Source organism: Epinephelus fuscoguttatus, linkage group LG4 (assembly GCF_011397635.1).
Source record: "Epinephelus fuscoguttatus linkage group LG4, E.fuscoguttatus.final_Chr_v1".
In the NCBI taxonomy this organism is placed as follows: Eukaryota; Metazoa; Chordata; class Actinopteri; order Perciformes; family Serranidae; genus Epinephelus; species Epinephelus fuscoguttatus.
Window position 1 is genome coordinate 17816001 of NC_064755.1, and position 13571 is coordinate 17829571.

General features: G+C 41.4%; 2 protein-coding genes across 2 annotated transcripts; both read right to left on the reverse strand.

Moving 5' to 3' along the window:
- Positions 1–1149: 1149 nt before the first annotated feature.
- uevld (UEV and lactate/malate dehyrogenase domains) lies at positions 1150–6539 on the reverse strand. The gene is made up of 12 exons (XM_049575311.1): positions 6410–6539; positions 5548–5632; positions 5390–5455; positions 5126–5289; positions 4894–5032; positions 4716–4807; positions 4488–4593; positions 3976–4146; positions 3719–3883; positions 3408–3495; positions 3077–3200; positions 1150–2880 (listed from the first exon to the last, which is right to left on the reverse strand). Exons 1-12 carry the CDS (start codon positions 6449–6451, stop codon positions 2716–2718), a joined length of 1407 nt encoding a protein of 468 aa, XP_049431268.1. The 5' UTR covers positions 6452–6539; the 3' UTR covers positions 1150–2715.
- An 856-nt stretch (positions 6540–7395) lies between these two features.
- On the reverse strand, positions 7396–12525 carry spty2d1 (SPT2 chromatin protein domain containing 1). Its single transcript, XM_049575310.1, has 6 exons — positions 11935–12525; positions 11512–11626; positions 9821–11398; positions 7852–8011; positions 7679–7756; positions 7396–7533 (listed from the first exon to the last, which is right to left on the reverse strand). The coding sequence occupies exons 1-6, from the start codon at positions 11995–11997 to the stop codon at positions 7440–7442; spliced, it is 2088 nt and encodes a 695-aa protein (XP_049431267.1). The 5' UTR covers positions 11998–12525; the 3' UTR covers positions 7396–7439.
- Between the last annotated feature and the right edge of the window lie 1046 nt (positions 12526–13571).

Consider the following 13571-nt stretch of genomic DNA (forward strand, 5'->3'; position numbering starts at 1 on the left):
TTTAAAAAAAAAAAGTTGTAACACCAGCAACAGGGAAGACATGGTGCAATATGTCACTGATGTAAATATAGAAGCTTGTTTCATTTACATGAAGCCCGGTCAGGTTTTTCCCAGGCAGGCAGTTGTGGGTACTCTGTGGGTACTTTGCTGCTTTTTTATGTTTTAAAGGGACTCGTAATGATGATCAGTGCTATATCTGTTTGACACGTGGGTTCACAGCAATAACGTACTGTTTCATGTATATATACATGCATGTATCAAGGCTAAACGGGAAGGTTTTATTGAATGCAACTTATTGTCAGCACTGACAGATACAGTAAAAATCCTTGTCACAATATTTATGAAGAGTAGCTCCATCTAGTGGCCACAATGTGTCATTGACAGTAGCTAGCTTCAAGCCAAAAAATGAAGTCCTTGCATTAAGCACACATATCCAGTAACCATGACATAAATGCTACCTATCATGCTTATTTATGAATGTGCACACATGAATACAAGGACAGATTCCTTAAGACACTGTTCTCTACTGCCACAGACCAGGGAGAAAAGAAAATGAAGCAAAGCTGAATCTATATTTTAGAGCCATTGTAAAGACTGTTGTCAATGTATTTTAATTGCTCTGAGCAAAAGAGAAATGGAAGTTGAGCCATAACATACTGTACAAGGACCTAATAGTCAAACATGTTTATATTGTTCATGCAGTTACATATTATGTTTATATACTACGTCTAAGCATCAGTTTGTTTTTTGCACTGACCTTTGTTATTACCGAGAGGTTTTGCAATTCTCTTGAAGTATTCAGATTTGTAACGGAGTTCCAGGTTACTGCTAAAAATAATGTTCCTCTTAGGAAGCGATGTTAACAGATGTTGTGTTCATGAACTTTGGTCTCGCTGCTGCGATGCGTCCCTAACAACTTGGATCGGGGCCTGCACACAAGTATGTTTGGCTCGCGGGAGTATTCTTTAGTCACGTGACCCAACCACCAATTGTACATCACTGCTCCTTTTATATGAATCTGGTTGACATCAGTGATGCTGTGGCTCAGACCAAAGCTTATGTACATTTATGCAACTACTTATTTGAGTTTTATAAAGAGATAAACCTTAGCTGCCTGTTGTCTTCTCTTTCCCACAGAGACGATCCACATCTGGTTCAAGATATTTATTGCACACCCACAAAATCGTGTCATCTTACTGTACATATTTTAGGTTTTTGCTTTGCAATGTGTTTTACACACAGTAAACAATTGTAAGAGCAAAGGCTGTTTAAATATAAAGGCATCTCAAAAGCTTATTGCATTAAATATGGAAACAGCACTGATACGGCGAATAAGGCCATTAAAATATACGAGCCGTACCTCATCAGTGAGGCACATTATTAATATACAAGGCTCACTCTTCATCTGCCAACACCCTGATTGTCTCCCAGAGGACTGTGTCAGGGATGGGTTAGTACAAAAATAAGGTGAAATACATGATCTTTGGTAAAAGTAGTCGAAGCCAAATTCAGCTTTCTGACAAAAATATATACTGGACAAAAATTTAAATCCAACACTTTTGTTTTTGCTCCCATTTTTCACAGGTTTAAGTTAGAGATCTAAGACTTATTTCATGCACTCTCTCAAATTTTGGTCACAAATTTGTTATGATACATCTAACCTAGTGTAGGGATGGTTACAATAAAAGGCCACTCTAAAATGTGCAGTTTTATATCACAACACGATGCTACAGATGGCCCAGGGAGCGTACCATTGTCATGCTGACTGCAGCAATGTCCATCAGAGCTGTTGCCTGTGAACTGAATGTTCATGTCGCTACAATGAGCTGTCTTTGAGTAAATTTAGCAGAACATCCAACTGGCCTCACAACCGCAGACCACATGTAGCCACATGCAGCATCTTCCCCTGCAAGATTGCCAGAGACCAGCCACTCGAACAGCTGCTGCAAAATTTGCATCATCATTTGCACAACCAAAGATTCTATGCGCAAACTGACAGAAACTGTCTCAGGGGGGGCTCATCACCATGGCTTGACCGCAATTCGTTATCGTAACCAACTTGTGAGGTTGTGAGGCTGGTTGGATGTACTGCCAAATTCAGGGAAGTGACATTGGAGACGGCTTATGGTAGTGAAATGAGGCACACGTGTCTTGATATGCCACACTCATCTTGGTGGATATATTATCTTGGATTTTAACACATTTGTGACCAAATTAGAGAGAAATATATCTACTGAGTGCACGAAAAAAGTCTGAAGATCTTGAACTTCAACCTGTGCAAAACGGGAGCAAAACCAAAATTGCTGTGTCAACATTTTTGCTCAGTGTAGATACATTCCTACGACATTCTTTAGATGCTTTTGCATAGAATTCCATGACGTTCTAAAAATATAACAGTGCATTCATGTAACATGTTCCAGGTTGCAAAGTTTGTATGAGACAAAATGAGTAACTGATACATTCAAATACAAAATGCAATCTGTACACTGATACGTACCCACATTTTTAGTGTCCAATGAAAATATAGAAACAAATCTTTTGATTAAACCATACATATTTAAGACAAGAAGGCAATTTTGATCATAACTTCAACACTCCAGTGTTAATTGCTGACTAAAACTGCATTTAACTTCAGCACAGTTACAGTCCAGCTGTTGATAGCTGCTGCTGCTAAACTGCTCGGTTAAACCACAACTTCGACTACAATCATATCCTTCATATCCTGAGCTGACTCATGAGGTTAGAGAGGGAAGTCACACTTTCCCTCAGTTTGGAGTCTTCCTCCTCTCCCAGCGACACTCCAGCCAAGCGAGTGGAACCGTTTGAGCCCATCATGCACGGCAAGCTGAGGAACACCTCTGCTCCTATGCCACCCCAGCCCTAAAGCAAAGAGAATGCGACATCATCTATAATCAAATTTAAATTAAAAACGTCCTTTAAATAACATCTGACACATTCAAGCACTGATGCTACTGACTTTGTACACTCAGGGAAATGACTGAAGTGAAACAGAACATGCAACACATAATGACAGTGATGCTGACAGACTCAGATATGAGACTCTTGGTGGTTCTACCTGAGCCAGCGTGGAAACGGAGTGGGTCTTCTTCTGATCTGTCAGGATGCTGTTTGTGATGTCAGCGATGGACAGACCCACAGACCACGACCGCTGACCACGATTCTTCATCATATCAAGTGCTCTACAAGCACAGAAACAGTTGTACTTTTTTTAAACTTAAAATTTTGATGCAAAAACAATCACAAATTGATGAAGCGTGATCAAGGAGAGGGACCTGCTACCTCTTCTAATCCCATCAAATTCTAAATTTCCTTCAATTGTGTCCACAATTCCAGATTCTACAAATTCTAAATCCTTCCCTTGAGGTTATACCTATTCACGCCATTACCTGTCTAACAATGGTTTGGTAACGTTGGGTGTTGCTGCGATCTCTGTCCTCACACTGGAGCTCAGCCCGATGTTACTCATCACAGCAACTGCAACACAGAAACAGTGACAAGCTCAATCGTGTGCTTCATTTATTAAAGGGCATGAAGTCTCAAGAATCCAAAGAATGTTTGATAGAAAACAATAAAAAAGGCAGATGATCCAAATAATGACCACAAATGAAAAGAGAAGAAGTGAGAGGGGAATGATGAAGACTGATTAAAGCAACACAACGTCTTCGTGTAACTATTAAAGTGATCTCTTCTGGCTCACCTTTGTTGTCTGAAAATTCTCCTATGACCCAGGCTGGTTTGTGAGTGTTCAGGTTAATATTCAAGATCTGACTAAGTCGCTCTGAGTCCAGATTACACCCTGCTCCGATCACCTGCGTCGGAGGCAGGCAGCTCTGCCTCCAGGCGACATGTGTCATGATATCCACTGGAAGTGAAAAGACAAATAGAGTTAACGACAAAAAAGTTAATGAGCAAAATGGTCCATTTCTCAGAGCGAGTGTTTTCTCCGTCACCAACCTGGCTGTGAAGCGATGAGCATTATTGCATTAGGGCTGAGGCGTGCCAGATTTGGGATGATTTTTTTGAACAAGTCCACATTAGTCTGAACCACGCTCACGTACGACTGCTCGCCGCTCCATGCATTCGCAGTCACCACGACAACCCCGGAGCCAGCAGAGGCTGAAAAATCTACCAAAGGAGAGTCATCAGTAGTTATTCCTGCACATGTCTCAGAGCAAACATTAAAGCATTGTCAGTTCTAGCACCAAACATTGTGTTAACTCTCCATTAATCACAGATGGATACATTGTGTTCTGTTATCCCTCCGACAGGTCAAAGTTCAGGGTCAGCTACAGCACAGCAGCTGGTTGGGATTAGGTGAATGCTTGCTGTCATAGAGGTGAGTCGTGACAGAGAGTCTCCCTAAACACAATGCCGGTATGCTCCCTTTGAAACAGCCTGACATTAGCGATGACTCAGCTGATAGGCACTTCAAACAGAACTGTGTGACAGTGCAGAAAGTGTCTTACCTCTGGACACCTCAACCTTGGGCAGACTGAAAATCTCTAGATCAGTGCTGCCACCCTTGGTGGAACTCTCAGCAACGTCAATGAAAACAAGTTTGTCCACTTTACACTGAATGAAAATTAGAACAAAACAAAGATTCACTGTCAGCATTGGAATTTGACATTTTAATCCACAAAGAATAAAATATAAAATATTAATTAAAATCCCTGATATATATATGTATATATCACCTTTGATAAAATGCTCATCACTGACGCCATTCCTAAATCTCCTCCCCCAATAACTGAGACTTTGCCAACTGGTCGATTTTGTCTGCCTCCGCCTGAAACAGACATGAGGTAAGCAAACAACAACAACAGCACACAATTATCTGATTATTAATCATCAACTGCAAAGCTGCACACCAACCATCGAGCTGTAGATTTGAAACCATCGTCAGGAGCTCATGGGGGTCTTTGTGCTCCGCTGTGGTCTTTGTGGACAGTGGGGGATCCTCCTCAAACTTGGAGATCATCTCTTTCAGAAGACCCACCACGGTTGACGTGGGCTGTTACAGAACAAAAAAAAAGATAACACACATAGGAACACTTCAACCTCTTTTGTGCAATTTTAAATTCACCCACAAACTATAAAATCTTACATAATTCCAGTTGTGCAGGCCCGGCAGGTGGATCCGTCCTGTTCCATCGACATGCTTGCCCTCTCTGATGACCATGCTCGAGGTTGGTCTCAGGAGGCATATGGGAGGCGAGATGGGGAATGAGTCCAGCAGCCACAGCTGAATGGGGAAGTTGTAGGTCCGGCCTTAAGATAGAAACACTGGCATCAGCACGAAAACAATGACTTCACACTGACATGATAGTCAATTTCTTTGGACATTTCTAGTGTTAGAGGTCAGCCTTACCTCCATACTGGACAGGGACGTTACCAATTAATTTCAGGAGATCTTTTTGGGTGTTGTCAGTGAATGCTGAAATTGACAACAGGAGCAGTCAGTTTTCAGCAAAGAAATATCTGTGATGTATGCGAAGGGCTACAAAAGATGAGTGAATAAATACTCACTGTATGTGTCTGTAGATGGTATGATGTCAGGGTAGACTCGATTGAGTTTCTGCAGCTCCTCAACAGCAACATCGTGGAATTTGTACTAATATCCAGGACAGAAAGACAGACTTAAAGCATTTATATACAGTATATGAATATTTCCATACTTTTATTCACTGTCAGGATGGTTATGTTTGCAGTTGTTGCTTGTGTGAACACAGGAGGTGGGAAAATCTACAGATTTAGCCCACCCATTTTCAACTGTTATAAACCCTTTCTATTGCTATTAATGTTTTATGTAGACTTCAACATTAAAATTAGGATTCACCAGTTAATCAAGGCTCAGTAATGTCATACAAACACACTCTTGAAAGGTTCAGTGAAGCATTCAAGATTTTATTATGCTGCTTGCCATCACACAAATGAGCTGTATTCAACACTGGTCACTAACATTCACCAGCAACACTGGAATACATGTTTGTTTTGGCTACTTTATCAGCACATAGTATGACAAAGGGCAACAGATTAGCTTTCAGTTGAAACCAATGGGTGTTTGGACAATTATGTAAATTCCTTTAGCAATAACATAATGCAGCACTGAGGGGTCAAACAGCCCATGGCAGTGATTTTACATTTATCATGGCTCCCTATCATTAGCTTGTTTTGTAAAAATGCTAGCTAGCACTTCGTTTTCGTCTTTGACTATGTCATATTTCCGTATTATTCCTCCAGGACATGATAAGTAACAGAGCTGGTTCTGCCAGTTGGTGAAGCCCGACAGTAGCTTTAGCTAACTAGCCTGCTATGCTAACCGGCACTAATACGTAAACAGCTTTAAGTTTAACCATTTCCATAGCTGTTCGTTTATTAAATAACTGACCTTGAAGAGTATCCGCTGTATTTTCTCTGAACGTAGGTCCATCTATTGAAGTACAACCACAAAAATCACGTGTTTCGGTTCTTTCCCCTCTTGTCGGCTGACTTCCACTTGGGCTGCTGAGTAAACTTCCGCAAACTTTCAGGAGTAGCTAAGCGCAACGACAGAAACTCCCACTTGATACGTCATTACGGCAAGCCCGGAAGGAAGAAAAAGCCTTAACGCTGCTTGTTGCTGTTCATACTGTCAATTTACGGCTACATAGTCATTTAACATAATTAACAACTTTAAAAAAAAAAACATAACACACAATATATAGCGAAAGAATAATAACTCTGACCAAAATTCATACCATTTTTATGATATTTGTACTAGTGATAGTACCCAAGTCATGTATATATTACTAAGATTGTCATACTCTGAGAAAACTCTGACATAAAACTACACAATTAAACGCTTCAATAAATCATTTCTGTAACTCCCTTTAAGAGAAACACACAGCACATCAAGTGGTAATGTTTTCTGCATACGTAACCATCTTTACAATCAGTTTGTTTGGAAAAATATGCAACAACTTCTGCTGAAAAATAGCATTTTATCAACACATGACATTGTATGTCTTTGTCTAAAAAAAAAAATCACTCTTTCATATTAATAGTTCTCTTTGAAGCTCAGATGCTCTTAAGAAATAGGAACTGTTGACAGTGTAAACCCTGCACTTGGTGGGGGAAATAAATAATATAACAGGGAAAGTGTGAGATTTTTTTGTCAACTAATGCCTGAATGATTTGTGCATATTTGTCTTTGACTTTTTCAGGTTGTCTTGAACCGACACTCTTCTCCTCTCCTCTGAAGCCATCGTCATGAGTCACTCCACTCAGTTTTTGTCCGAACATAAGGAGAGAAGCAGAGAGACAGCAACAGAGGCCAAGGTGGACACAGTCACTGGCTTTCAGGTGTTAAGATAGCCGACCCTCTGTCCCCACCTTTCAGGAGACAGTTTCTTTTCTTCGTCTTAACCACAAAGTTCTTTTCAGTTCTTCTTTTTCCTCTTGGCATTTCTCCTTTTCAGCTCCTCTTCTTCTCTTTTCTCCTCCTCCAGATCTTCCTGCACAGCCATTCTCAAGCTAAAGTAGCAATTGAGAAGAAATAACATTATGTAAATTATGATATTACACACCCTCAAGAGGATGAAGCGGTTAGAAGATGAATGAATGAATGAATGATATTACACATTATGACACACGTATGTGAGGTTTATGTTCATCGTACCTCCTGGCCTCCTCCTTCTGCATATCTTTCCAGCTGCTCTCCATGAATTTAAGTGCATAGTCACTTTCATCTTTGTATCTGAGGAGGTTAAAAGCAAAAAACAGTCTGTTCATACAGAATTCACAACACATTAAAATGGACCTGTAACCACAATGTATGACACCAACACTTACCTGTTTCGATCGTAACCGAAGATTTCCCTTATGTGCCTGGAAATGTCATCTGGCTCATCACCTCCGTCATCAATAAAATCATCCATTTCTGGGTCATATTCGTCTTCCTCATCCTCGTATCTCCTCTTGTATGCCGAAGTGATAGGTGGTAACATCGGACCTGGATGATAAATACAGAAATGACTGTCAATGTGGGTATTGTCTTTGTTAAGACTATGCTATGCTAAGACTATGTTAAGACTGGCAAGCTTGTGATTTGAGAATTACTGAGTTTACAAAATTCAGTTTCATGGTACAAGGTTGATGACGATGAAATTATGTTTTGTTTATCCATGTTAAAAAGATAGCCGCTCTCTGACCCACGAATAACGACAAAGGCAGCTGAGTGTTGCTGACACATTTCATTCGTTTAGGCAAACAAACCCTTTGCCCTGTAATACTGACTGTGTTGTTTCAGGCTGTTTGCAAAATCTCAGAGGCTGTTTGTTTTAATATATTATATTTACAACAAGATTTCATACATTGTTTTACAATGTTCATTGTAATGTACAGCTGATAGGGGTATCTGTTATGAGCTGCAATGAAGTGCTTAATGTCTCCTTTATTGTGTTCATAATACTGTACTATAAAATTGGTACAGTGCACTATGTGCAGGCTGTGAATACATATGGGAAAACATTATTGACACACAATATTGATGCAATCATTAAATTCAAATTATTTAATTTAACAAACAGTTAACTCGTTTGTTTTGCTGCAGAGAGACAATAGACCATGTTGCTATGGGACAAAGCAGAGCATACAGTGAAGGTGATATTATCTGATAGTATCAAGTGATTTCCATAAAACAAAATGTTGCTCTGCCCAAAAAACAAGCTTGAGCAAGACCCTAAACTCATGTGCTCTCTTTTATGTTGCTCTGGTTAAAAGTAGGGATGGGCGGTATGACAAAATTTTCATATCACGGTTTTAAGAAAAAAATCATATCAGTTTCACAGTATTTTGCTCAGGTTCGGCCAACTTGACATGCTGCTGTGTTGTGCTATGGCCTATTCAAGTGCCGGAATTTTTTATTTACCTGACAACGCCTGAACACAGCACATGCTCCGCTCCATTAGTGCTGTGCTCGGTTATAACTGTCTCGGACTCGGGACAGGTCGTCTTCGGTCAGGAAAAACGCGGCCCGAGCCGTGCTCTAGTGTGCTCACCTGTGTGTGTGCACTTTGTCTGTGTGCGCATCGGGGCGAAACTCCGCCGTGCGCGATACAGAGGGCAGAGGAGAATTGTAAACGTCGGTGCGCCGCTGTTAGTTGCATATATGGGAAACACTGCTCTTTTTGGTATGAGTTCTTCTGGGTCATCGTGTACAGTTGCTTCACTTTCAGGACTCTATCCGGCAGCCATTCTCGCCTCTAAACGTTTCTATATGCTCTCACTCTCGCCTGCTCAAGTGCGCCTGTGGTGTGCAACGGTGAAATGGGTCCCCGCTGAAAAACTTTCCCGCTGCACACGTTCTGGACGTTGTTTGGGCTATTCACCGGTATTGCGGTATATGAAAAATTCATATCATAACGAAAATAAATACCGGTTTTCCGTATGAACCGGTATATCGCCCAGCCCTAGTTAAAAGCATGAACCAAATACCCAAATAGAGAAGGGCTTACTTTGCTTTTACCTGACCTACTGCACTGCTTTGATTTTAACCCGTTTCGTAAGGGACCTTTTCCTAAGTCAGTCTCTGTCTCTATTTCAGTTGTATCCTTAGTGCATTAACCTTTATGTTATTTTAGTTTCAGCAATATTTCTGTTAATGTCCAGCTGTTTCCTCATTGGTAGTAATTTCTTTGCAAACTCTGGCACATTGTAAAACTGAACTGACAGTTATAACCCTGAAATGTTAACTCAAAGGCAACAAATAACAATTCCAGTTTGTTGGTAATATGATACCATTATGCTCTCTCTTTCTTACCTGGTGGTCTGTTCATCATAGGTCTCTGTGGCATTCCCGGTCTGGGTGGCATTCCCGGCCTAGGTGGCATTCCCAGTCTGGGTGGCATCCCAGGTCTCTGTGGCATTCCAGGTCTCTGTGGCATGCCTGGCCGAGGAGGGGCTCCTGGTCTGGGTCCACCAAAATTCTTGGATGAAATGGTCTCTGACACCACAGTGCACTTGGGTCTTCCAGGTCCTGATCCAATGCTGCCAGTCGGTCGTCCAAGCACTGGTCCTCCACCACCAGGCCGACCAGGTCCACTCCCAGGAGGTCGGGATCCACCACCTTTGGGTTGACCCTGTAGGCCACTCCCGCCAGGCCTGGCCTGAGGGACACCACCAGTTTTTGCCTGGAGTGTGCCTCCAGGCCGTGACTGAGGATGACTACCTGCCTTAGGAGGGACGCCTGACGAAGGTCTCATCATCGAATTACCACTTGGCTTTAGAGCAGTATTCATACCAGGTCTTAGTGGTTCTCCCTTTCCAGACTTGTGGCCTCCAACTATAGGTCCCTGCTTTGATGAGCTACCCTGACTGGGCCTGGTCTGTTGGGAGCTTCCATGTTGAGATCTTTGGCCTGTTACAGCTGTACCAGGGGTCTTGGTCCCAGGAATACCCGAGGCTCTTGATGAGCTTTCTTTTTTATGGATAAGGTCACTTGAGGTGCTGGGTTTGTGGCTAGACGAGGGCCTGGGGCCCCCTTGTTTGGCTGAAACCTGAGAAGATGTGGCTTTCAAAGGAACTTTACTGTTAATGGCACCAGATGAACTAGACAAGCTTGTCTTGGGTCTGTCTCTATCACTGTGAGACATCTTGGGTCTATCCCTTTCTCTGTCACTAACAGAGGGCTTGGAAGAAGAAGAAGAGTGGCCTTTGTCACTAGTTGGTGTTGGATGCATCTTCTTCACTGACCCACTGGACAGACTTGGCTTTTCCACAGAGTGTTTTTGCGTTTTGTAGTTCTTCTGCTCCTTCTCGGAAATGTTTTTTCTTACTGAACTAGAGCTTGGCTGAGACTTACTGTCTCTTTCTTTTGGTCTCTTAGCCTTGCGCTCCATCTCCAATTCTTTTATTTCTTCAGCTGTTCTGAGCCTTTCTTCTTTTTTCACTACCTTAGGTTTCACGTCAACTGGCTCATGTTGCTTCTTCTCTGCCAATTTGAGTAAATCTGCAAAGTTCATGGGAGGTGGAGGGGGCTTGGGTGGCCCACTTGGTTTTTTAGAGGAGAGCTTGCTGCTACTGTTCCCACTAAAACCTGCAGTTTTCCCAGGTCTCAGCGGTTCTGGCTCTGGTTCTGAATCTGACTGTTCATACTCATAATTATCCTCATCATCCTCTGGGTCAACTGAGTTATTCCTAAATCTTTCCTCATTCGCTGATCTTTCTTGCAGCATTTCTTGTTTTGATCTCCTCTTCTTGGGCACATCTACCACTGGGATGCCATTGTAGCCTCTGAAATTGTCCTTAGTTCTGGAAGCCATTGCTCGTGCCTTACGGTCTGACTTCAGCTCAACCCTCTTGGCCAGTAGCTCCTCCTTCTGTTTCTTTGATTCAATTTCTGAAAAAAGAAGGCAGACATTCAAATAATCAATGAGAAATGCATTCTGTACAGTGTGTGTTTAACTATCAATCCCTATTGTCTACCTTGACACTTAATTCTTACAGTGTTACCTTTCTTTTTCATTTCACTGCGTTGCTTCTGCAAAAGTGCCTGCACAGCAGAAGCACTCACACCTTTCGACCTCGGGTCCTTTTTAGGTGGTCCAGCTTGTAGACTGTACCTCTTCTGCTCAAAGAGACACAAATAACACAGGAAAATCCACAGCTTATTCATTTGGACTAGTTGCACAGCCCTCTGTACCGTCTACAATGTTCACATATTTTTATATAAGGAGGTAAGATATTGATTATCAGCTATGTTGGTTTAAAGATCACCATTGATTAGACATTTAAAAACGTGACACGAGGGTGGGAGTTAGCAGAAAGCGACATTGTCAGATCCTCTCTAACAGATGAGCTGGCATTTGTGAGCTCACAAGGCTGGCCCCAAATCCTGACATTACTGTTAAGCCTGGGTGAAAGTCTTTGTCTTACCTGTACACTGCTGACGCCCTGGTTTTGCGAGGCGATGTCCAATATGTTATCAAAGTCCATCATTTTGGCAGCAGATGATGTAAGATGATTGTTTGAAATGAAGATTCAACGAGGAGTGACGTTACTGAGTGCTAAAGCTAATGTTAGCGTTTACCTTACAAACCGGGTAAGCTGGCCTGGGATTTAGCGTTACCAAACAGCACTTAACTAGCTACAAAGGAAAACACTTTCTCAAACACAGACCATAAGAAGAAAACGGTATATCAAACAGTTGAAGCTACTTTACTCCATCGGCTTGCGTTAGCACAAGCTAGCAAAGTTAGCGTTAGCTAACCTTACGTTTACCAACGTTAACTGCTGTTAGCCAACCAAGAAGACTGACAGACGAACTTTTGTACTGATTTAACACACCAAACTAAGGTCAAATCCATCAAAATATCGGCAAGACTAAAGCCAACTGAGAGAAAACACTAAAAACTAAGCCATAATGTTGAGCCGGGTGTTGGTAGAGACAAGAACTAACGTTAATGCTGAACTACAGCTAACAACTAACAGCCCCATGCTAACGGCGAGAAAGACAGAATTAAAGTGTCCAAAGAGTACGCTAAGGAAGTGAGAGGACTCACTCCTGCGTGCGTCCGTCTTTGCCAGATAACGAAGAGTCAGTAAATAACACAAGCCTATGCTGTTAGAAAAATGAATTTTGTTCAACAAGTACAGTCTTTTAGTGTATGATAAGTAACAGGATGTTGATGCCAGTGTCGAAATGAGAATTTTGACACATGCAATATGAGGAATGTCTTAAACTTGTACTACGATAGTGACACTCGATTTGTCCCCGTTTCTTGTGTAATTTATGAGAGAGGGGTGATCTATCTTGACGGATTACGATGATGATCGGAGCTGTTCGGCAAAGTGGACTTTGAAATAAGTTGAGCTGCCTCGATAAAAATGTTTAGCATGGGAAGATATGACGATGTATTTAACACACAACAAACACATAAAAAGAGCTCTGAAAAAAATGTTTACAGTATTATCATAGTAGTATGTAGAAAATTATGTGAAAAGAACATTTAAATATAAATCAAATATTTAACAAGATTGGTGGTCATTGGTGATTTTTTTTTTTTTGTCAGATTCGGCCTCTCTATGATTCCAGGTCATACATTTGTAATAATAATAGTTCTTGGGGTTTTTTGTGTGACTGATGCTTCCGCTTTTCGCCCTATGATTTCTTTGCGCAATATCCGTCCAAAAAACAAATGTTGACACTTGTACACCACATGATGTCGCTACTGTTGCTGATATTCTTCATCAAACCAGCATTTTGCCCAAATATCTGTTAGTCTGAAGCTCTACAATACTGTAGCCTAACAATATTCTAATACAAGTTAAAATCCTGCTTTCAAAGTTATACATGAGCAAAGGTGCAGAGACGTTATCAAATGTGGGTCTGCTTTACCAAAAGTAGTAGCAATCATTATGCAGAATGTCACTTTTAAGGAATCAGTCATATTACTGTATCATATGTTACATGAGCATTACATGCACATAGTGCAGCAGTTTCAATGCTGGCCAATGCTACTTTGAACTACTTTATGTCCTGTTTAGGTGTAAATATTGTATTACATTTGTTA

Bases quoted from the DNA above. Each gene is read 5' to 3' on its own strand.
- spty2d1 (XM_049575310.1), bottom strand. From the start codon at position 11,997: ATGATGGACTTTGATAACATATTGGACATCGCCTCGCAAAACCAGGGC. The intron at 7,757-7,851 runs GTAAGTGTTGGT...TAACCTCCTCAG, and splicing joins TTCGGTTACGATCGAAACAG to ATACAAAGATGAAAGTGACT. The intron at 7,534-7,678 runs GTACGATGAACA...TTGCTACTTTAG, and splicing joins CAGAAGGAGGAGGCCAGGAG to CTTGAGAATGGCTGTGCAGG.
- uevld (XM_049575311.1), bottom strand. From the start codon at position 6,451: ATGGACCTACGTTCAGAGAAAATACAGCGGATACTCTTCAAG. The intron at 5,290-5,389 runs GTAAGGCTGACC...TTCTATCTTAAG, and splicing joins CGTCCCTGTCCAGTATGGAG to GCCGGACCTACAACTTCCCC. The intron at 4,594-4,715 runs GTGATATATACA...ATTTTCATTCAG, and splicing joins TGATGAGCATTTTATCAAAG to TGTAAAGTGGACAAACTTGT.